This window comes from Erinaceus europaeus, chromosome 16 (genome assembly GCF_950295315.1).
Source record: "Erinaceus europaeus chromosome 16, mEriEur2.1, whole genome shotgun sequence".
Classification (NCBI taxonomy): domain Eukaryota; kingdom Metazoa; phylum Chordata; class Mammalia; order Eulipotyphla; family Erinaceidae; genus Erinaceus; species Erinaceus europaeus.
In genome coordinates, this window is record NC_080177.1 from 4,992,366 (window position 1) to 5,016,954 (window position 24,589).

General features: G+C 43.6%; 1 protein-coding gene across 5 annotated transcripts in view; it reads right to left on the reverse strand.

Annotated features, from left to right (window-relative positions):
• Positions 1 to 256: 256 nt before the first annotated feature.
• USP3 (ubiquitin specific peptidase 3) overlaps positions 257 to 24,589 on the reverse strand; it is an 86,476-nt gene continuing 62,143 nt past the window's right edge. For all 5 annotated transcript variants that reach the window (XM_060174333.1, XM_060174335.1, XM_007533997.3 and 2 more), the window contains 10 exons: positions 23,827 to 23,909; positions 22,422 to 22,535; positions 21,642 to 21,755; positions 19,817 to 19,963; positions 16,235 to 16,341; positions 15,955 to 16,035; positions 4,301 to 4,419; positions 3,272 to 3,385; positions 3,085 to 3,152; positions 257 to 502 (listed from right to left, as the gene is read on the reverse strand). In XM_060174333.1, the coding sequence (XP_060030316.1) occupies positions 337 to 502; positions 3,085 to 3,152; positions 3,272 to 3,385; positions 4,301 to 4,419; positions 15,955 to 16,035; positions 16,235 to 16,341; positions 19,817 to 19,963; positions 21,642 to 21,755; positions 22,422 to 22,535; positions 23,827 to 23,909 (1,113 nt within the window). In that variant the 3' untranslated portion in view covers positions 257 to 336. The remainder of the gene's footprint in view (positions 503 to 3,084; positions 3,153 to 3,271; positions 3,386 to 4,300; positions 4,420 to 15,954; positions 16,036 to 16,234; positions 16,342 to 19,816; positions 19,964 to 21,641; positions 21,756 to 22,421; positions 22,536 to 23,826; positions 23,910 to 24,589) is intronic.

The window sequence follows — 24,589 nt, forward strand, 5'->3', positions numbered from 1 at the left end:
CCTGGGCCCTGCACAGTCAGGAATAGCACTGATGTAAATGTGCCTCCGAGTGAGAATGGAAAACAATATAAAAAGTCAAATAGAACTAAGTTCTCAAAACTACATATAAAAACTGAATTACAACTAAAGCAGCAAATCAAAACATCTGCTGAGGTTTTCTGGTAGAATTCTGGTAGAACTACAAAAAGAGTTGGTGCCCATGTGGACTAAGTCACTACCACTGACAAAGTAGGACATTGAAAAGTGCATAATGAAATCAGATCTTGGATCAAGTATTTATGGAAAATTGGAAATGTTTGTCCGGCATAGTTGACGAGTAATGATTGCAAGGAGGTATTAAAGTTTCTCCGATCCGGCTCTGGCCTGGCGTTCCACGTAAAACAGGATGTAGGCCTTTGCCTTCACAACGGTGTCTTCGTCAGTCAGTGTTACAGTACTGTCATTGAAGTGGAACCAGCGGCCTTCGTGAGTTGCATAAGCTGTGTAATGTCCAGAGCCGACCCTGGAAGCAGAAGGCCAAAGATCAAAGAAAAGCCAGGTTGGATTCCCAGCACCCAGTATCAAGAGAGAAAGGCTAGAAATTCCTCAAAACAACCATCTAGCCAGTCTGTTGGTTATACAAAAACTAATAATAATCTTGCAAGTACTGTAATTAGAGGATGAGCCCTAGAGACGGTGGGTTGTGTTTGCAGGTTGTTTCCTTCTGAAACTCCTTAAGGGAAAGGGACAGGTTGATACTGGGAAAGAGTAAGTGTGCCTGCCACCAGCTGGCCAGGAGTTGAGGCTTTTATAGCAGGAAGAGTAGTGTCCACGTGGCAGTAGATTAATGGAGACGGCCAAGGATCTGGCAACCCAGGAAGAAGCAAAGGTCAGTGAGAGCACAGGAAACGGAGCGCCACGCAGCCTATCAGACTCGGGATGCACCTGCGCTTGAGAAGGTATCTGGGGCACCCGCTTCATGTCCCATGCGAAGCTCTAGGCTCCGTCCCGTACCACAGGGAAGCGGCAAGAACGGTGGAGGGCTGTTCTGCTTTCCCCTTCTGTCTTTCAAGAACGGGTGGCAGGGGAGGCAGCCGTGCAGTAACGTACACGTCTGAGGCTCTCAACGCCTCCTGGGAAGACCTTCCTGTCCTGACAACACCCCGGGCTTCTCTCTCTCAGCGTGACCCCATCACTTGCAAGCAGCCTACTCTGAAAGTCTGCACCACCACCAACCCCCCAGCCTAGCTGCTAGGAAAATCCTCATCAAAACAATCACTTGGGGTCAGGTGGTAGTGCGGCAGGTTAAGCGCACATGGCACAAAGCTCAAGGACCGGCGTAAAGATCCACTTTCAAGCCCCCAGCTCCCCACCTAAAGGGGGTTGCTTCACAGGCAGTAAGGCAAGTCTGCAGGGGTCTTTCTTTCCTCCTCTGTCCTATCCAACAACGACAGCAATATTAACAACAACAACATGGGCAACAAAATGGGGAAAATGGCCTCCAGGAGCAGTGGATTCGTAGTGCAGGCACCGAGCCCCAGCAATGACCCTGGAGGCAAAAAAAAAAAAAAAAATCACTCATCTCATGTATCAGAATAAATAACCAAGGACCGGTGAAATAGCTCACTTGGGCAGTGTGCCGCTTTGCCATGTGTGTGCCCCAGGTTCACGCCACACTACACGGAAGAAAGCTTCAGTGCTCTTGTCTCTGTGTCTATCCTTAAGGAAAAAAAAAAAGGATAACCAGAATTCATCAAATTCTTGTGGGTAGGGAGGGAAAGTAGGGAAGAGAAATACCAGGGAGAACAAGTAAAACAACCAGTGAGGATTTTCATTCAGAAACCAAAGTGAAGTTCAGTTTCAAGAAGATACTTCAGCCAGAAACAAGACTAGGCTGTTAGAAAGGCGAGTTATCAGGAAGATGTGACAACAACAAAACATTTCAGGGGAGCTAGCCTTCCAGCTGGACACGGATGATATTCTACTGGTGATCTAGAAAGCTAGGCGAGGCCTAGTTTTCAGAAACAAGGAAATGGTGAGAAGAGCTCAAGTATGCGGAAGATGAATTCAGGAAGCTCATCTTTTAAGAGTGTCCCCCACATGGTAACAATCCGATGAAATTTTACAAACCCAAAGGCAGGACCCCACAATCTTCAGAGGATAAAGCAGGCTCTGTAGAGCTGCGGTGAGCATTGCAGTTACAGCCCTGTGAGCTGGAGGCTTGTATCTGCCAGGTTCTGAGAGGAGGGGGTGTCCGTGCTCTTTTTCAGTACCGCCAGCTTCATCACTGGGGCTGGGTACCTGCACATGACTCCTCTGCATCTGGAGGCCACATGCCCCTCTCTGATGAGGGAGGGGGGAGGGAGACAGCTACAGCCCTGCTTCTCCACTCCTGGGGCTTCCCCCTGTAGGTGGGGACAAGGGGTTCAAACTGGGTCCCTGCACATGGTAATGTGCGCTCTCACAGGCATATCCCTGCTTGGCCCCAGAAAGAAGACTTGTCAGTGTGCACGCCGCTTCGCCTCAGTAGAGTAGTCCAGGTCTGGTGATAAAATGGCTTTTAACAGACCAGTATGTTCCCTGAGTACAAACTTAGAAGAGGGAAAGCAGTAAAAAATGTTATTTAAATATCTAAATAGATGAAATGATTTCCCATTAGAGGAAATAAGCCCCCACTTTGAAGGAAACTACTGTCAACTGACTGGACTCTGCTTGTCTCACATGAGCCAGTCTTCATCTTATGTTTCTTTTCACAACAGTGGCTCTGGAACATTCTTTACAACATGATCAAAGAGTAAGTTCTGCTTTGCCAGTTCTAATGTGTCTGAGTCCAGGTTGTAGGAAGAATTACCAAGTGGCACGAAGCTACAGGGTCTGTGTTCCAGCCCTGATGCCACACCAAGACAGCCCAGGGGAATTCCCCGGATGATGGTGTGGTGCTCAGTGTGTCTCCTGGCCTCCTCTCCAAATAAAAAAAAGTCATGAGGAGACTGGCCCACGACATGATGCCCAAGTGGTGGTATCATGCATGCATGAGGCCCAGTGCCCACAAATTAAAAAGGGGGGAGCACTCTGGGGTCTTCACTGCCCTCCAACAGTACTCACCCGGAACCGTGGTGCACCACCACCGCAGCGAGGTCGTACAGGCAGTTCTCCGGGCCGCTGTTCTCGGGCTAGGGCGCAGGGGAGAAGGCACCCCAAGGACTGTTAGCACAGCTGTCGGTGACAGGGTCTCTTCCCTCCCCCCTCCGCCCTCCTGATGCAGACCCCGCTGGACACAGAGCCATCTTACCTCTAGCAAGTAGCATTTCATGTCTAGGCCTCTCAGCGGAAATTCTACGTATGTGTCAACTTTGTTTCTTAAATAGGCTGTCCAATGAAATCTCTTCAGATGTAAGCACAGCACCTGGATGAGAGAGGACAATGTTTGGTGTCAAACTTGGGTATTTGGTACTAATATCCCTCAAGTGTTCTGAGTGGTCTTTAATCCTGTTGTTGCTTCCTTCCACGTGTAGTCTCTCCTCCTCATTGGCTCCTGGAAGTTAGACTTAGTTAGATGCAGAGTGTACTCTACCCAAGGTGACTTCCGGCTGCACCTCAGGATGGGACTGGCTGTCAGAGGACCATCCACGTGACTGGTGGCTGGATTTTCAAGTCTTACCTGTCCTTCCGGCAGATGAGTTAATCAGCAGCAGCCAATGAGTTAATCAGTCATGTCAAAGAAATGAAGCCTCCATTGAAAAATAATAGTAATAAAGGCCTGGGCTTGAAGAACTCCCAGGTTGAGGAACGAGAGCATTCCACCTTTCACCAGGCCGGACCCCAGTTCCATGAGGACCGGCCACCGTGTCTGTCTGGTGACTGGCTGGGATGCTTTAACAGCCACTGTCACAAGTCAGTGACCTAGTGGGTGCTCGGGCTTCCTGTGCTGGGAGCAACTCGGAGGCTGTAAAGCCCAGGCAGGGCCACGGGGCCCTCCAGCTTACAGTCTGCTGGTCAGAAGTGGAAGGCAGCAACCTGGCTGTGGACGAGCATCTGAGCTCTGACCCTGGAGCTGGGATGCTGTTCAGGCAGAAAGCGGCAAAACGGAGTTGAACTGGAGGCTGTCAGCTGAGGTCAGACAGGCCTTATTGATGGGACAGTCACACCCGCTCCCCTCTGGGAACTGACCAGCATCCATTTCCTCATGCATTCACAGAGGACTCTGAGACAAGATTTAGGATGGGGACAGAAACTAAAGTCACAAGACCAACTTGTCTTCATCAGTGACAGAGCACTTGCCCTCTGAGACTGTACTATAATTTAAAGCTCAACCACGTACCTTGGGTAGCTTCTGAATCCAAAACTTCTTGGTAGACTTCTGCTTCTTTTTGCATTTGTGACACATATACAGCTCTGTCTCATCAAGTTCTTCTAAGTCAGTAAAGCTGCGAAGACAATCTAAAACGAAATTGATTTGGGCAGCATCAAAACGGTGTACTTCAGAGGCAGTGTACTTAGAAAATACCTGTGGGTTCTGAAGCATTTTCACTTAGTGATACAACTTTTCTTGGTTGCAAAATAAAGACAAAAAGCAATTTGAAGAGCTGTTGAGAGGAAGAGAAGGAACATGTGTGGTTCCTGGCACCGTGCCTATTTTTTCCTAGTGAAAAAGAGATTAATGTTGTTGGATTTGCTATTCACAAAAATACTTTGTGAATAATTGGTAAAAAAAAAAAAAAATGGTCCCCTCATGAAATCAAGGTTAGAACAGCAACTTATTTTTAAGCTCAAATGCTGATTTACAGTATTCTCAGAGTTGAGAATCACAGCTTCACACCTGTGTGAACCAGCCCCATGGCACCTACCACCAAGATCTCAGCCATTCCTGTGACAGGACTGGCCCCCTCCACCTTCACCCATCTTTCTCTCCCCCTCTGTTAACTGGATTTTTCAGTGTCTGAGTTCTAATGTGATTAATTTACTTTGGTTATTTTTTTATCATCTTTATTTATTGGATAAAGTAAGAAACTGAGAGGGAAGGGATAGAGAGAGTGAGAGACAGAGACACCTGCAGCACAGCTTCATCACTTGTGAAGCTTTCCCCCTGCAGGTGGGGACTGGGGCTTGAACCTGGGTCCTTGCACACTGTCACATGTACCTCAACCAGGTGCGCCACCACCTGGCCCCTTTACTTTGGTTATTTATAGTCCAAGAATGAAGTTATCTGGGAATTGTCTTTCACTTCCCAACTTAATTCACTTACAATAATCACCTCAAGTTTCATCCATGGTGTCCCAAGCAAAATTTCATTTTAAATAGCCCAGTAGGAAGCTAGGTGGTGGCATACCCAGTTGAGCACACACACTACCATGTGGGAGGACCTGGTTTCAAGCCCCTGCTCCCTACATGCAAGGGAGAAGCCTCACAAGTGCAAAGTAGGTCTGCAGACGTCTTTACCCTCCCCTCTCAATTTATCTTTGTCCCATCTAATAAAAAAGAAGGGGGGGTGGCCACTGGCAGCAGCGGATTCATGAAGCAGGCACAGAACCCCAGCGATAACCCCGGTGGTAATAAAACGTTAATCACCCAGTAGATGTACTGCAATTTCTTTACCCATTAATCTATAAAACTGTGTCTAGGTTGTCTCCAGAACAGCAATTTTCTCTCAGTATCTTATATTACAGATGGCCACACCCAAACGTTATAAAAAGCCAAATATATAGTCATTCAAGCATTTCCACAGCTCATTAAAATACACAAACTACAGAAGGCTATGTTACTGACCTTCCAGTGAATCCTTAGTTCCCGCCTCTACTCTTGCTCCCTTGGACAAAGCACAACTTCATTTTTTCCTTTTTTCATTTTAGAAAAGATTTATGAGAGAAAGAACCAGAGCATGACTCTGGCACATGTACTGCCAGGGCTGGAGTTCCAGACTTCACGCACACAAGTTAAGTTCAGCACTCTATCTACTGTGCGCTTATTGGGGCTCTCGGTGCCTGCACTATGAATCCACTGCTCCTGGAGGCCATTTTCCCCATTTTGTTGCCCTTGTTGTAGTTGTTATTGTTATCACTGCTGTTGTTGTTGTTGGACAGGACAGAGAGAAATCGAGAGAAGAGGGGAAGACGGGGTGGGGGAGGAGAAAGACACCTAGAGACCTGCTTCATCGCCTGTGAATCGACCCCCCTGCAGGTGGAGATCCAGGGGCTCGAACCGGGATCCTTACACCGGTCCTTGCTCCATGTACGCTTAATCCACTGCACTACCACCCAGGCCCCACATTTCTTTTCTTTAGTGACTTAACTGTATTTTAATCTGAGGCTTGGCCACATCTAGAATGGCAAGTTTTGCTGGATTTTAGCCCTGTCCCATTTTCTTTTTCTTTTTTAATTTTATCTATTTATTGATTTTCCCTTTTGTTGCCCTTGTTCCATTTTCATATTGTCTGTGGCTGCTTTTGCATTACAATAAAGAGCCATACTACAGAACTGGAAGTGTTCACTGTCTGACTGCAGAGAGAGAGAGAGAGAGATTGATTCCTGATACAGTCATTTGGTATGTCCAGAATTTACAAAAGTTGCATTCTAGAGATGTGCTGTATTATTCCTCTTAGAGAAAGGAGCGTCTGCAGATAGCCCCAGCACTCAGCTGAGGGACTCTCCACAGTGCGTGTCCCTTCCACAGGTGGTCAGTGCTGCCCTGTGTGGGGTCCTGCCAGGAGCACCCTCTGTGTCTCTCCCCAGTCAGAAAAGCATCTCTCGGGGGCCAGGCAGTAGCGCAGTGGGTTAAGCAAACATGGCACGAAGCTCAAGGAGTTAAAAGGATCCTGGTTCCCTACCTGCAGGGGGTCGCCTCACAAGCAGTGAAGCTCATCTGCAGGTGTCTATCTTTCTCTCCCTCTTTCTGTCTTCCCCATCTCTCTCAATTTCTCTGTCCTATCCAACAACAATAATAACAATAAACAATAAGGGCAATAAAAGGGTAAAAGTAGCCTCCAGGAGTAGTGGACTCATAGTGCAGGCACAGAGCCCCAGTGATAACCCTGAAGGCAAAAAAAAGAAAAAAGGAAAAAAAAGGCATCTCTCCCCTAGGGTGCTAACCTGGCTTTCCAATTACTTTTTTTTTCTTTTTTTCTTTAAAAAAGGAGACATTAACAAAACCACAGGCTAAGAGGGGTACAACTCCACACAATTCCCACTATCAGATCTCCGTACGGTTTGTGTGTGTGTGTGTGTACCTGGAAACACTGTGGTGTCTGCTGTGAAAGGCTGGGTAACAAGCACAGACCTAGCTAAAGCTAGAGAAAGCAATACTATCTCTGTTCTCAGAGGTTTTAGGTTTTCATCAGCCCCTGGCCTCACTGGAATTGCACTGCATCTGTAGATTGCTCTGGGTATTAGGGACATTTTAGTTATTTGAGACTGATTTATTTAGTAACACAAGAACAAGAATGGGAGACGAGAGAGGAAACCAGAGCACCACTCCAGCATATACAGTGCTGGGGATCAAACTCAGGATCTCATGCTTTGAAGGCCAATGGCCTAGTCACTCACTGTGCCACCTCCCAGGCTGGCAGTAGGGACACTGTTATTATAGAAACAGAGAAATGGGATGGGGGCCCTCTGGGGTTATCGCTGGGGCTCAGTGCCAGCACTGCGAATCCGCTGATCCTGGCAGCCATTTTTTCCATGTTTTTTTTTTTTTTAATATTTATTTATTTTCCCCTTTGTTGCCCTTCTTGTTTTTCATTGTTGTTGTAATTGTTGTTGTTACTGATGTCATTGTTGGATAGGACAGAGAGAAATGGAGAGGAGGGGAAGACAGAGACGGGGAGAGAAAGACAGACACCTGCAGACCTGCTGCACCGCCTGTGAAGCGACTCCCCTGCAGGTGGGGAGCCGGGACCCTTGTGCTTTGCGCCATGTGCGCTTAGCCCCCTGAGCTACTGCCCGACTCCTTCTATTTTATTAGGACAGAAAAATTGAGGAGGGGGAGACACCTACAGACCTGCTTCACCACTCGTGAAGCATCTCCCCTGCAGGTAGAGAGCTGGAAACTCACACCTGAGTCCTTGCACTTCATACTACGCACGTTTAGCTGGGTGCACCACCGCCCAGTCCCCGCCTCTAGATATTTTATGAGAGATAGAGACTAGAACACTGCTCAGCTCTTGCAAATGGTGGTGCAAGGGATTAAACCTGGGGCCTCAGGCTTGGAAATCCTTCATCATATGTAGATAGTGGGTTCTGCCATCCTTTTTCTGTGTCTATGAACATACTCGAGTAACCTGTATTGTTAGTTGGTGGTGTTGCTCTCACAACACTCTTTAAACTACAATTTGCCATCACTGCATCCTTGGAACACTCCCCATTTGATCAGTGTACTGACTCTTGAGGTACTGAGTTTTTTGCTAATATTTTGCTGCGTTCTGCATTGGGAATACTGACCTGTGGTTTCCTCATGCCTTTGTGTGATTTGGATATCACAGTAAAGCAGGACTTGTAAAATGAGTTCAGAAGCATTGCCTCCTCTGCTTTTTCAAGCAGTCTGAAAATGACCCTCATTCTTCTTAGAATGTTTGGTAAAGGCATGCCTAGTGAGAGACTTAGGTCACAGACACCATAGCTCCTGAGTAGTACAGGTGTCCGACACTGAACAATAACAGATTGTTCCTGAAGCCAGTGAGGTGGCTCAGCAGGGGGAGTGCAAGCCTTGCACGTCGACTGTGGGCTCGGTCCTCAGACCACATACTACGTGGATAGGCCTTTGCAGAGCAGTGCCCTGGTGCCTGCCCATCTCTGATGATTTTTCCCCTTTGTCAAGCTAGGGTCTCAGGCATGTGCAGTCTTACAGTTCAGACACATTCAGAGAGTGGTGGAAAACATTTTTCTGCCAAGGGCCATTTATATTTATACCACCACTTGTGGGCCATTCAAAATGATCAACTTAGACACTGACACTGACTGAATTCTGCAACCCACCTGTGCTGCTTTGCTAACTGCAAAGGTTAGTACAAAACACCGAACACTCCCCAATCGAGACAGCAACCCCTCTTAGGTGGTGGCAGGGCTTGAACCTGTACTGCATGCAAGACAAGGCATGCATCCTACCCAGTGGGTCAGCTCTCTGGCCCTTTCTTTTTAAAAAAATCTTTTTAAAAAAAAAAATCAAAATTTCTATTTGGTATGATTGTGTGGGTTATTTGGGGGGGGGGGGTTCAGAATGCTCCTTTTTTTTCCCCTCTCCATATAAAGTAATGATAATAGCATTCCAAATCCTCAAAATAACACACAATTATACCAAATAGGAACTTTCTACACATCCAGACAGCAGGGAAAACAAAATTGGCCTGTTCACTTTAATCTGTGGTATCACTTTTTTTTTTAATTGCTAAGTCCAGCTAAGGGTCTAACAACTGTCATTTTTCAAAGAATCTGCTAGTTTCGTTGAGTTTTTTTTTTTTCTATTCTTTTGAATTTCTGTTTCATTTGTTTATGGGCTAGTCTTTGTTACTTCCTTTCCCCACCTAACTTTGAGCTCCATACTTCTCTAGTCCTTTGAGGCTAAGTTGGCAGCTCCTTGAGATCTCCCTTCTTTCCTGATTTGGCATTCAGCACTATAAACTGTCCTCTAAGATGCCTTTGCTACATCTCGTAAGCTTTGGAATCCTGGGTATTTGTCTCAAAGGTTTTAAAAAAAAATCTCTTTGATTAAAATTTTCAACTACTTGTTTGATACATATTATTTAATCTCAACATACTGTGATTTCTTTAGCTTTCTGTCCTAGTGACCGGAAAAGATGCTGGCTATGAAGCTACATGAAAAACAGACAAGTTTTAGTTTCTGGCTTCACAATCCTTAAGAGTGACCCACATGCACTTTATGTGTATTATATTCCTTTTGGTTCTTGAACACCATTGTTCCACTTAATGTCATTTCACTATGAAACTAATGAAATAAAAACCCTGGCCAGCAGTCAAGTCTTCCAGTGTTATTGTACTGTTATCTACTTCTTCCTCTAGACCTGTTAGTATTTGCTTTATATATTTAGATGGTCCTATGTTGAACAATTTTTTTTTTACAAATGTCTTATCTTTTTGTTGAACATAACCCTTTGTACTAATGTAACTCCTGTCTTTGTTTCATAGTTGAGGCTTTGTTATACTGTAGTTACTGCAGCTTTCTTTTGGGTTGCTGAGACTGTCTTTCCATTCTTTCACTTTTAGTCCATAAGCTCTTATATCTAAGTATCTTGTAAACAGTGTGTGTGTGTGTGTGTGTGTGTGTGTGTGTGTGTGTGTGTGTATTCCCTCACTCCCCTCTAGTCAGTCACTTTTATTTTAGTTAAAGTAGTGACTGGGCATGAACCCAGGGCCTCACACCATGTCCCAAGTCTCCACTATTTGTCTTTTGATTGGAGAATTCAGTTTATTCATATTCAAAGTAGTAACTGGCATGTCCTGGCTGCTGTTCTGCTCACTGTTTTTGCAGTTCCTCTATTTCTCCTCTTCTCTTTGTGGTTTGGTGTCTTTCGTAAGTGCTTTGCTTAGATTCCTTTCATGTACTGTGCACCTCGGTTTTTGCTTTGTGGTTATACATGTAACAACTTAGCACAGCATACTTCAAACTGGTAAGTTTGAGTGAATTTTCTTCTCTACCTTTTATGCTCTTTAAAAAATATATTTATTGGATAGACAGACCTGCAGCATTGTCTCACCACTTGTGAAACTTCCTCCTGAAAGTGGGGGCTTGAACCTGTGGCCTTGCCACATGTGTGCCACCTTTTTATATTACATTTTAGTTCTTTTATACTGCAGAATTAGTTTTTTTTTACAAGTGACTAGCCCACCCCTTTACTACATATGTGCATAATCTCATTAAGCACCAAGATTCGTGATTAGAAGCCAGACTCAGAGAAAGAGCATCAATCTCATGCCTAAGTCTTCATCCATTGCACCACCTCCCAGGCAGTTTTTGTTTTTACTAGAGCACTGCTCAGCTCAGGCCTGGAAGTCTCTGGTTCTCTCTCTGGCTCTGAGGGCTCTTAGCATAAACTGCCAGCAGTCTAAAGTCAGACCGCAGAGACGTCTACATGTGTGATCAACCTGAAGCCTGTGCAATGCTTATCATCTCTTGGGACCCAGGCCAGGCAATCAGGGACATCTCTTGAGCAGCAAACACAAACAGGCCACCGGCCATGTAAAGGCTCCCCTCCAAGACAGACCACTGCTCTGGAGAACAGTCAGAGACCAGGTTGATGGAAGATGAAAGGCGAGAGTCAGAATGCTTTGCACACTGCTGTTTTGGATCTGGGTCGATTTCTCAGTCTGCTACAACCTCGTGGGTCTGGTGCATGTAAGCCTAGATGTTTGGGGAAGGAAGCTCATCTCGTACGTGCAAGTCCTAGAGTTGGGATACTTGATGTGAGAGCCGGGGAGAAGTTTCAGGTTTTGAATTCCATGGGGGATTAGCAAGCTCTGGCCAGTCCTTCACTGCTCTTCTGAACCAGTCATCATCTCTGATTCTGGGATGGGCAGTGCCATTTCTTGACTGAATCATTTTTTTAGAGCTTTCCCAACCTCTAGTGGAAACTCCTGCTAGTTTGTTTTTATCATTACTCCTTACCACCAGGAACTTTTTCAGGAACTTTGCCTCCCTCACCCTCTGTATTAACAAAAACAAAAAGCGCACGCTCGGCCAGCTGAGCTATCTCCTGATCACTACCTGCTCTTTTATGTCAAAAATGGTTCCCAAAAAGCAGTGTTGGGTATACTGCTTCCTCTTATATTTATTTCCTGAAAAAAATCTCTAACACAAAACCCAAATTTGCAAACTTACCGTGATACTGTCCTCAGGGACCTCTCAAGCTCTAAAAAGCGACCACTCCACCCAAGTCTGGCTAGTACTATAAAGCTCTCTGGAGCAGTCACTATGGTATTTATAAACTCCAAAGCTGAAACCATGGGAGCTTTCATCAGTTTTTGTTGCATCACATAAAAGCTGTGGTGTGAGGGATTAGACATAGGAAAGCAAAACAGAATTTTCTACATCTAATAATTAGCCTGTCGACACTAAACTTAGAAGAAAGCTACTTCTTCAGTATAATAATAAAGACCATATATGAAAAACCCAAAGTGAGCTTTCTTCTACTTTATTGGCTAGGACAGAGAGAAAGATAGACACCTGCTTCACCATGGTCTCAAACCCTGGTCCTAGAGCATGGCAATGTACATGCTCAACCCGGCATGCCTTTGGCAGTAAGAGCCTGAACAGTCAGGCAAGAAAAAGAAAAGCCGTCCAGATTCAAGGAGAAAGAAGATGGCCTCTGATGATCGCAAAAGACAAAATATCCCACGCATATCTGATGTATTTCTATATGCTAACAGTGGATGTGCAAAAGGAAGTCAAGACAGTTTCATTTACATCATCAAAAAATACTTGGTGATGCGTTTGACCAATGTGGTAAGTACCTGTGCACTGGCAAATGCAAACAGTGCTGAAAGAAATTGATCAACATGTAACTAAATGGGAAGAGAGAGCATGCTCGTGAGTTGGGAGACTGATACTGTTATTAACATAAGCACTACCTAGATTGGCACACAGCCCCATGTTAAAAGAGGGCTGGGGAGACTGTACATTAACAGCACACATGACTCTCGTGGCCAGAGGCCCCAGGCTGGACCCCTGGCAACACCAGTAATGGCCACAGCTGAATGGCATTTACAACAGTAAATCCAAATGGCATTTTGTAGAAATCACCAAAAGTTAAAGAACTTATACCTGTCTGATTTCAAAGTAGTGTGGCTAAAGATAGTCATGGGTCGGGGGACCAGCAATAGCGCGCTGGGTGAAGCACACATAGTACAAAGCTCAAGAGATCCCGGTTCAATCCCCCAGCTCCCCACCTGCAAGGGGGCCGCTTTACAAGTGGGGATGCAGGTCTACAGGTGTCTGTCTCTCTCCCTATCTTCCCTTCCTCTCAATTTCTCTCTGTCCTATCCGATAAAAATGGAAAAAATAGTCACTAGGAGCAGTGGATTTGTACTGCCAGCCTCATCAATAACCCTGGAGCAACAGAGAGAGAAAAAAAAAAAGATAGTCATGGGTCAGAGAATCCAGAAATAAAACTCTGGCCAGCTAATTTCTGCATGGGCAATGTAACAATTTTTCAATAAAAATTGTTGTTGGGGAAAATATTTACAAAAAAAAAAGGTCAGGGGCCAGGAGGTGGTGAGCCTGGTTAATCACACACATTACACACATTACCACATGCAAGGACCCAGGCTCAAGCCCCCAGATGCAGGGTTCTGTCTCTCTCCATCCTACCAAATAAAGTTTAAAAAATTATCTATTTTGGGAGTCCGCGGTAGCGCAGTGGGTTGGGCGCAGGTGGCGCAAAGCACAAGGACCGGCCAAAGGATCCTGGTTCGAGCCCCCGGCTCCCCACCTGCAGGGGAGTCGCTTCACAGGCGGTGAAGCAGGTCTGCAGGTGTCTGTCTTTCTCTCCCCCTCTCTGTCTTCCCCTCCTCTCTCCATTTCTCTCTGTCCTATCCAACAACAACGACATCAATCATAACTACAACAATAAAACAACGAGGGCAACAAAAGGGAATAAATAATAAATAAAAAATAAAGAAATATATCTATTTTAAACAGAATGAAGTGGACCCTTACCTAACACCATATGCAAAAATCGTAATTGATAGAAGACTTAGTCCTAAGACTTCTAAAAGACTTAAAAGTCTAAGACTTCATAAAACTCTTAGAAGCAAATGAGGGGGGAGTCGGGCTGTAGCGCAGCGGGTTAAGCGCAGGGTGGCGCAAAGCACAAGGACCGGCATAAGGATCCCGGTTCGAACCCCGGCTCCCCATCTGCAGGGGAGTCGCTTCACAGGTGGTGAAGCAGGTCTGCAGGTGTCTGTCTTTCTCTCCCCCTCTCTGTCTTCCCCTCCTCTCTCCATTTCTCTCTGTCCTATCCAACAATGACAACAATAATAACTACAACAATAAAAACAACAAGGGCAACAAAAAGGGAATAAATAAATAAAATAAATAAAAAAAGCAAATGAGGGAAAGCTTCATAACACTGGATTTCACAAAGATTTCCTTCTATGCCTGAAAAAAGCACAGGCAACAAAGAAAAATCAGCTAAACTAAACCTCATCAAAATTAAAACTGTATCAAAGAATAGTAATCACTGAAAACATGTACAAGTCATATATTTTTTAAGAACTTAATAAACACACTGTGTTAGTACCCAAAGAACATCACATTGCTGATCTGCAAACAGAGGTGCACACTTGTATTCTTTGCAGTGCTATTCACAAGTCAAGGTAGGCAAGCCACCTGTATACCAAGGACAGATGAGCAGATGGATGGAGCCCCACTCAGCTGTAAGCAAGAATGGGGTCCTGCCCTCTGTTACAGCACAGGTGGGATTGGAGGGGACCCCACTAATAAGCAAAACAAGTCAGAAGGAAATAAAAAAGAAACAAACCCGAAGTTTTGAAAGTGGTATGGGGATCAGCCAAAGGCTGGTGGAGACTGGGAAGTAAAGGTGAGGAGTGATGCACCTTGGTGGTGGTTGTGGGAACCTACAATCTGAAGTGGAATTGTACCCCCTCAGACACGTGCAGTCTTGTAAACCAACATGACAGGGGGGAGGAGATAGTGACTCTGAAAGGCTGTTGCTCAGCTCTCATGGCTGAGAAATTTGCCAGCAGCACCTCCCAGTGGCTCGCCAGCCACAACACTGAAATTCAGTAAGAACTCTGAAGTGAGGAGCCTGACTGACTCGGTTTCTGAAAGGGCAACCCCAATGGGTAGAAATATGCAGTCATGGGAGCCGGGCAGTGGTGCAGCGAGTTAAGTGCACACAGCGTGACGTGCAAGGACCGGAGGAAGGATCCCGGTTCGAGCCCCCAGTTCCCCACCTGCAGGGGAGTCGCTTCACAGGCGGTGAAGCAGGTCTGCAGGTGTCTTTCTCTCCACCTCTCTGTCCTATCCAACAACAATGACAGCAATAACAACAATAATTTTAACAACAACGATGATAAATAACAAGGGCAACAAAAGGGGGAAAATGAAATAAATAAATAAATAAATAAATAAATAAATAAATAAAATAGAATAGAATAAATATGTAGTCATTTAGAGGGACTGAACCGGTTGGTATGTGGTCAATCTCTGTTAGTCATTACTCTGATAACTTGAGATTATCCAAAGAAAGGCACTTTACAGCAACTGTCTGCAGTTTTGAGACCAGATGTAAACTTCATCTGGTGGCATCTCTACAGTGCACCCTCTCAGAGAGGCCCCCCAAGCAGAAGTTGAAGAGCTTCAGCCCTGCATCTTCTTATAAACCCCCACTCCATTTCTGAAAACAAAGCCCCTCTTCATCCAGCAGCTTTCCATTCCTCATCATCTCCCCAACATAAGAGTTTTTCTCCCTCCTCATTTTGCTTGTCTTGTCCCCCTCTTTCTGAGAGGCTCACACTCACAGGGTGACCAAGTGGTCCCACAGCTGGTTTATGCACACACAGTGCAGGCTAAACTGAAAGAAAAGGCAGAAAGGGACCATGTAAAACAAACTGGGTTAAAAAAAGGCAGGTTTCTGTGAGCCCTCACACACCTCTCTGCAGCTGTTGTCCCCAAACAAGGGGGCAGCCTCCTGACACAATACTACTTGCGATATGAGACAAACGCAACCTGCCCCATGACAGAGAACTCAGGGCCTCATCTCTGTCACCGAGGCACTTCCCTGAGAGAATTTTCATTCTTTCATGAAATACACAAAGGCACTACTTACCTCTGGAATTCTACAGCAGACATTCTTATTAAATAGTATTTCTGGATAAGAGACACTCAGACCTGACTTTTGTCTTAACAAATTCACTAAAGCAATGATCAATATAGCATATATAGGTGAGACTTATAAATCTGTCCAGAAGTCCGGGTGGAGGAGAATTCTTAATATTAAAGTATCTTTACCTCGTAATGAACAAACTGGTCCAGTTTCTTGATTCTTAGAGCGCTTATTTCTGAACTGACTTGGAATATCTAATGAAAGGTCTTGAAAGAAAACACAAAACTATTAAAGGCATATAATCACATTAAAAAATACTTTGAAGATTTTCTCTTTACTGTCTTATTTTTCATTAAGACATTTCATAAGTATTTCATAGTGGTCCGGGAGATGGCTCAGTGCATAAGTATTTCATAAATATTACTGAATTAAGCATCCTAGCTCCACATACAAAATATATCTTACCTAGGAATGGATCGAACTTTCTAGATTCTGTCCCACATATGAGGCAGTTAACCTCATTTTGGAGAATGCCTCCAAATATCGCTGTGACAACTGTAGATGCTCCATTTCTAAAGAAAACCAACACAGAAGAAAACATTTATTAAGAACACTAAAATGGGGGAGTCCGATGGTAGTGAAGTGGTTTAAGCACACATGGTGCAAAGCTCAATGACCGGCCTAAGGATCCCGGTTTGAGCCCCCGGCTCCCCACCTGCAGGGGAGTCGCTTCACAGGTGGTGAAGCAGGTCTGCAGATGTCTTTCTCTCCCCCTCTGTCTTCCCCTCCTCTCTCTATTTCTCTCTGTCCTATCTAACGATGATGACATCAATAACAACATAATAACTACAACAATAAAACAACAAGGGCAACAAAAGAGAATAAAGAACACTAAAACGTGGCACAAAGCTCAATGACTGGCCTAACGATCCCGGTTGGAGCCCCGCTCCCCACCTGCAGGGGAGTTCCTTCATAGGCAGTGAAGCAGGTCTGCAGGTGTCTATCTTTCTCTCCCCCTCTCTGTCTTCCCCTCCTCTCTCCATTTCTCTCTGTCCTATCCAACAATGACGACAACAATAAAACAAGGGCAACAAAAGGGAATAAATTTAAAAAAGTAAAAAATAAATAAAAATAAAAGAACACTAAAATGGGGAGTCAGGCAGTAGTGCAGTGGGTTAAGCACAGGTGGCACAAAATACAAAGACCGGCATAAGGATCCCAGTACAAGCCTCCGGCTCCCCACCTGCAAGGGAGGTTGCTTCACAAGCAGTGAAGCAGGTCTGCAGGTGTCTGTCTATCTCTCCCCTCCTCTCTCTGTTTCTTTCTGTCCTATCCAACAACGACGACACCAATAACAACAATAACTACAACAATAAAACAAGGGCAGTGAAAGGGAATAATTTTTAAAAATGCTTTGAAAAAAAATTTTTTTTTAAAAAGAACACTAAAATGGTATGTGTGAAAGCTACTGGCAGAGTGCCCTTTGAGGTAACAGGATTAGCATTAGATTTAAATGGTGAAATGTTTTCTAGAAGCTTCAAAGATACCTAGACATGCTTTAAAGTGAAGCCTGGACTGTCCTCACCAGTCCCCACTCCTCCCTCCTAAAGGGCCACCACCAGGCTCTCGCCTTCCATCACTCTCAGATCACATGTGCCTGGACCTTAGGCAAGGCATATCCCTCCAAGCACATCCCTCAGAAAAGGAAACCCTTACATCTGTCTTTTTGCAAAGATTCTTAATAATGTAGGGTACTCCCTCAGTTATGTTACTCTGATATCTTCACCTGATGGTAATCTGTCTGATCTGGGGGGGAAAGAGGTTAGGAAATTGAACTTAGTCATAATATGCTGAGGTGTGACTTCACAAAGTGCTGGATGTTACTGTCAACAAATCTTTAAAATCTCACACGAAACACTACTATAACTCATTTTCTCCTAAAGCTCTAGGACATTTTAAGAACAATACAAAAATAATTATTCCTCTGTGCCTTGGTTTCATCAGGTGTAAAATGGGAATACTAATCAGCCTCAGAAGCCTGGTGGGAAGATGGAATGGTGTACCCCCTCAGAGAAAACCTGTGAAGTGTTCTACGGCTACAGTTAGGAACATACCTGCTCTTTCCCCTCCAATCAGTACCTCATGCACCTCACTCTCTGCTAGCTGGCTGCATGTCAGCCACAAGACAGGCACAGCACACTTTCCAGGCACTTACTAGATGCCAAGTTCCATTTTCAGTGTTACCCGCTTAGTAAGTCAAGTCATCTTCACAACTGTGAAGTAGCTACAGTTCTCTCCATTTCACAGAGCAGGATGCTGAGGCCATCATGCATCTGGGCTGAGCAGTTGCTCTGAATACTACGCTTCTTCCTTTAATGTCACCAATGGATGTTAAAGGATACAGATTGTCTGCTATCATGAATGGCACTAGAGTAAATACTTGTGTTTGTATACTCATGCCACTGCTGAGCTAGTAAATGCTTTTAAGCTCATTTGTATTTGCTAACAGCAAATACTCTGCTTTCTAAGTTGCTACAGATTAAACCAACTGCAGTGAAACCACACACAAAACACACCTGAATAATTCTCTCTCTTTTTTTTTTTTTTGCCTCCAGGGTTATTGCTGGGGCCCGGTGCCTGCACTAAGAATCCACTGCTTCTGGAAATCATTTTTCCCATTTTGTTGCCCTTGTTGTTACCCTTGTTATTATTGTTGTCATTGCTGCTGTTGTTGTTGGATAGGACAGAAAGAAATCGAGAGAGGAAGGGAGACGGGGGAGAAAGACCTGCAGACCTGCTTCACCACTTGTGAAGCAACTCCCCTGCAGGTGGGGAACCAGGGGCTCGAACTGGTATGTTTACATTGGTCCTTACTGAATAATTCTATTTTAAAAATTTGCTTTCTTCTCAAGGAAAGGAGTTCTTCCTTCCTTTACTGGCAAAAGAAATACATTGCACCTTTTAAGTTCATAAGATTGAATTTGTTTAGAAATTAAACGGGAAGATACATGTGGACTGTTGGTCATTTCAGGCTATAGGATATTTAAAATATATATGTCACAAAGGCCAAGCCCCAAAAGGAAGGGACTATGGCTGACCCTTCCATATTCAAATGCCATCATTAAGTATAATATAAACTGTCTTATTACAAAGCAGCATTTAAATTTCATGTCATTCTCCATTTATAATTTCTTCCTCTGAAACAAGTACACTGATCAACTTGGCTATCTGCTGTACACAGCATTCAGTTTAGGAACACTGACGTACATAGAATAACTATGCACGTGTCTAGGTACTGTCTACCTGGCCAGACGCTTACGTCGCCAGGGCTCCTCCTGTTGGCACTAGTGATCCCTTTGTTCTGACCAGTTTGTGTCTGCCATTTATGTCTATCATCTCCACCTGCAGTAGGGCTGGATGTGTTGCCATAAGCAAGCACAGCCATTATTACACAGAACATGCTAAAATGCCTTTTCTGGTGAATGTCAGTAAATATGAAGAAACTTGCATTTTGAGTATTTGCTGGTAAGATTTTTTTATGTTCCTAATGAATGGAACTTTCCAGGGCTAGTCTTTAAAATATCACAAAATGACAAGGCTTTTTGGTTAAGTGCACATATTACAGTGCTCAAGGACCTGGGTTCAAGCCCCTGGTCCCCACCTGCAGGGGGAAAGCTTTGCAAGTGATGAAGCAGGGCTGTAGGTCTCTCTCTCTCCCCCCCCATCTCCCCTTTCTTTCCCGATTTCTGACTGTCTACCAAATAAGTAAAGATAATGACAAACGTTTAAAAGTCTTTTAAAAATAACTAGTATTTTCTATTGTTTCTTTCAATTTCTGAAACCATATCTATAGGAATAACCAGAATCACATTAAGATGCAAGGCACCTCTAGTCTGAAAGCAGGAGATGCATTCTAGTTAAGAAAATTCAAGTACAAGTTTCAGCAATGCTGCAGGAAGGCTCTCCATTTTAACTGAAAATCCACTAAACAGTAACACCCACCGAAATGTCTAAGGACTTCCTACAAACAAGAAGGCTACATCTTACATGCAACATTTGTTACTTGAGGTCAGAGTAGAATTCTCCTGCAGAATTGCTGAGTGGGAAACACCATTGAAACCACCCTGGAGCTCCAAGTGCAGGTGGTCCAAAAGGTAGCGCATGAATTCATGAGCATCCTGCTGCTGGTAGCCCCTGCAAGCAAACACAAACAGCCCGTCACTGAAAGCAAAGCCATGAAGTGTGCAGACTCTTCCCCCCATTCACTCCACTTCACACATAAAACTATCTTTAAGAGAGTTTTTGTTTTTGCCTCTAGGGTTATCGCTGGGGCTCAGAACCAGCACCATGAATCCATCACTCCTGGTGGCCATTTTCTTCCCCGTATTATTCTACAGCACAGAGAAATTGAGAGAGGTGGGAGAGTGAGAAAGATAGACACCTGCAGATCTGCTTCATTGCTTGTGAAGCCTCCCCACTGCAGGTGGGAGGTGGGGGCTCTAGCCGGGTCCTTCATGGATCCTTGCAGTTACCGGGTGCACCACCAAATGGCCCCCTCATCTGAAAGTCTTAATAGTATTTGGTTCATTAAATTCAACCAAATTCCCTTTCAGTTTCTCTTGTTTGGTAATCATGTTGAAGAAACACACCACACACTCAGGTGCAGTGCTGATGGTCTGCATGCAGTAAATCTCCGTACCGTCACCCCAGTAGGTGCTTGTGAAGGAAACAGATTTATGAAGAACCTAGTGGTCAGTCACAGCTATTTCCCATCATATTTGCCACGGTGCCAGTGCAATGTCAGCACCCATTCAAATGGCAACTTTGGATTTAAAATTTACCTCCAGAGAAACTGATAGAGGCACAAGCACCAGAGCTACTTCTATTTGCAATCATGTTACATTAATCACAATTCTACAGGAAAAGAGACATCAAATTAACCATTCAATGGACAAGTTCTTCATTCTAGAACCCACTGGACAGAGAGAAAGGGAAGAGAGAGACCAAGGGGGGAGAGAGGCACCTGCAGTACTGGTTCACTACTCACAAAGGTTCCTCTCTACAGATGGGGACTGGGGGCTTGAACCTAGGTCCTTGAGCATTGTTAACCTCTGTGTTCAACCAAGTGTACTACCAACTGGTCCCCAAGAAATTCTAAAATCCTTACGTAATTGAGCTCTCCTGAGAGGGTATTTTATGGTATGGTATATAAAAGCATCTTTCTTCAAAATAAAGACCAGGATAATACTTCCAAGCAACATCTTTTTTAGCAGAGCACTGCTCAGCTCTGGAATATAGTGGAGTGGGGGGGGTGGAACCTGGGAGCCTCAGGCAAGAGAGTCTGTTTGCATAACCATTATGCTATCTTCTTAGTCCCTTGAAGCTATTACTCTTTGAACATTTCTCTACACTACCCATATATAGGCAAACCACTATAAGGCAGAGAGCTATAAAATATATTGCTAACTTTTTTACTAGAATGGGATGACTTTAAGGACCAAAACCATGGCTAGTAATAACCAGAACTTGTTCTAGAAGACACAATCAGCAGAAAGTGGCAAAGGCTATTGCCAAATGTCTACAGTGCCCCAACTCTGCAGAAACCCTATAGGGATGACTGAGAAGACTCCTCTGACAAACTTTTCCCTTACTCAAATGAGACCAGAACTAGAGAGAATGAAAACAGTGTCTGCAAAGTCAGCTGAGGACAGAGTGCAGCTTTCTTTACTTTCTGGAAGGTGCATCCCAGTGGACGTGAGAGTCCCCTAAGAGCTTCAGAATAAAACAACACCTTGTCACTGGCAGTGGTTTTAGCAGCAGTGTAAAGAGTAATAGCAACATTCTAAAGTATCATCCACTAAATAATACTTACCGAAAATTCGGCATAATCTTCCAAACAACATAAAATAAGGACTCTGGACTAAATGCAGTCTGGCTACCTTGCCATAATGCACAGAGTGTCTTTCTAAACTCTTCCACCAATGACCTGGAAAAGAAGAAGGGATGATACTCTAAGCATTAGCAGGAGGCTACATTCGAATGCATGACATCCAAATTGCCCAAAATTTGTCAGAAATAAAATCTGTAAAGGGATTGATCTCTAAAAGCATCTCAAAAGCCTAAATTGATAATGGCCATGTGACATTTTAATATATATTGGTTCTCATCAATCCTTGTTCATGTCTGCCCTCTCATCATCTAAAGAGTGGTGAGGGTAATAAGACAAGGGTTTTAACAGTCATATCAGATCCTCAAGGCTAGACTTCTAAGCAATAATAAGCCCCATAATTAATTTGTTAACTACAAGACAGGTTTAACTAACACTATCAGACAAATCAGTTGACAAAAACTAATACTGCTCATGCTGTTCTATACCTACAGCTGTGTTTCATATATGTCAATTTTATAATGTCCAAATCCACAAAGACTCCACAAAGATAATGCTAAATGTATTCTGCCTACTACACAAATAGAAATAAAAGAATCCCAAAACTTATTAAGAGTACCAGTTAGATACTTCAACACAATTCCTAGAAGAAATTTTTTAAAAATGAGTTACCTATTAGCTCACATAATTCTATGTAAATCACCTTGAGAGTCATTTGTTTTATAGCACAAAACCAGAAAGGACTGATTCTGATTCAGAACTCACACATTGTTATCTCCTTGGCTCCTGGTGTGGTATGTTCGCCTTCCTGCTGTTTTCCCATTCCTTAACTCCACAGCAGGCAGTTCTTTGAAATAACAGCAAAACTGTTCAATGTTACTATTTTAAAAGGAAAGGAAGAAAATCATTTTTAAAAAGAGAGAATTTAACAGGACTGCAAAGAAAGTTCTTTGAAATCTACGTATGAGTTTTGAGAATGGGATCTTTTAGTTTCTCATTTAAACTGCACTCAATACAGTCTCTTACAATGTGTTTCTTCCTTCAGTTTCCTCTCTTATTCTTAAGAATATAAACAAATGACTGGAGAAATCAACAGGCTAAAGCAAAATCTCTGTTAAAAAATTCCACCCTCTTTCCCACATACACACACCTACACATCATTTCTTTATTTTCAGGGTGCTCATTTCCAGGTATTCAATAATTTCCTCATATTTAAAAAGTCATGAAGCTAGCCATATTGTTTAAATATAATAAGAGTAACAAAAGAGAATTCAGTCGTGACTAAAGTTTCTTATTTAAATAAGACCAGATAAACTCTGAGGTAGTATCTTTAAATAGAAATCAAATGTGTCTTTCAGTCCTTATCAGCAAGGTCTTCCAGAGATCATTTATTCTGGTCTTTCACACCTCATTAAAACTTAAACATATACAACTTTCAAAACTATTTTACGCTAACTCTGCTGGTCTTTTCTGGCTATCTTATTTGTACTACTGATCTTATATTGTTATTTATTTTGCAGAGCAGTGCTTTGAATGTTTCATATAAATTATATTAGTCTTCCCAAATTATCCTTCAAATATGAGGGAGAAATAAAGGTTTTCTCAAATATTCAAAAACTAAAGGAATTTGCTACAATCAACCCCACCTTACAAGAACTACTGAACCGAGTCCCACAAGAAAGGAGGAAGCAAAGGAATACATGTTCCAAACACCAAGTTGCAGGTGCTACCACAATGTTAACCTGACTCACCTGGACAAACAACTTCACAATGTACCCTGGAACCCCACCTCTCCAGAGCCCTGCCCCAGTAGGGAAAGACAGGGACAGGCTGGGAGTATGGATCAACCTGTCAACACCCATGTCCATAGGAGAAGCAATTACAGAAACCAGACCTTTCATCTTCTGCACCCCATAATGACCCTGGGTCCATGCTTCCAGAGAGATAAAGAATAGGAAAGCTCCCACTGGAGGGAGGGGGACATGGAACTCTGGTGGTGGGAAATGTGTGGAATTTCACCTCTTTTATTCTATGGTTTTGTCGATACTTTCTATTTTACAAATAGAAAAAAAAAAGAGAGAGAGACAAAATCTTAATCCAGAGTCTTTACTTTTAACCCTGTTGCTAGGAACTAACACACCTGATACATTAGCTCTGACTGTAGTATTACCTGAGTGACTGAAGGATAGCATTCATAAAACATGTGTTGCCCAGATTCCGAAGACCTGTGGCACAAATGGCAGTGGTGCTTCCCTGTAAAACAAGACAGTGAGAGAAGATAAGTAATGTTGAGAGGCCAAGTGTTTTAAACATGAAAGCAAAGCAGAGGCCTATATTTGAAACTCTGGCATCAAAATAACTTGGAATTTGGCCTTTCCTATATGGTGAATATTTGATTTTTCTACTCTCTAGATAAGCATCTGGGTAATTTTAGAAGGTTGCTTCTGATCCTGGGATTGTTCTAAATAAGAATATCTTACAGACACTTATGAGAAAAATCATCATTAAGCACCATGAAGAATACAATGCAAAAATCAGGAAGGTCCTTAAAAGAAAATAGTTCAAGACTAAATGTCTTTATGATAAGACTGTAGGGAAGCAAAATTCTGTCACTCCAAAATATATCTTTGGGAAAGGTTGGCTTCATGAAAAAGACTGCATGTTACAGGGTGCCTCTGAAAAGAGACATTTACAAGTAAACCTCTCCTTTCAGGGCATCACCTGAGAAGACCTGGTCTCCTAATCTCTTTTCAGAGGAGAAGGTGGGATTTCAATCTGCATATTTTTCTTCTACTGACCTTCCTTGGTAATCTCTCCAACTGACAGATCCTTCTCTCTTGCGTCTTTCTCTTAAGCTACTGTCTAAAACTATGTGGAGGAATTCAGTCTTTTGGGTACCTCCCATGTATATAGGTACATGTTATTCCTATTTT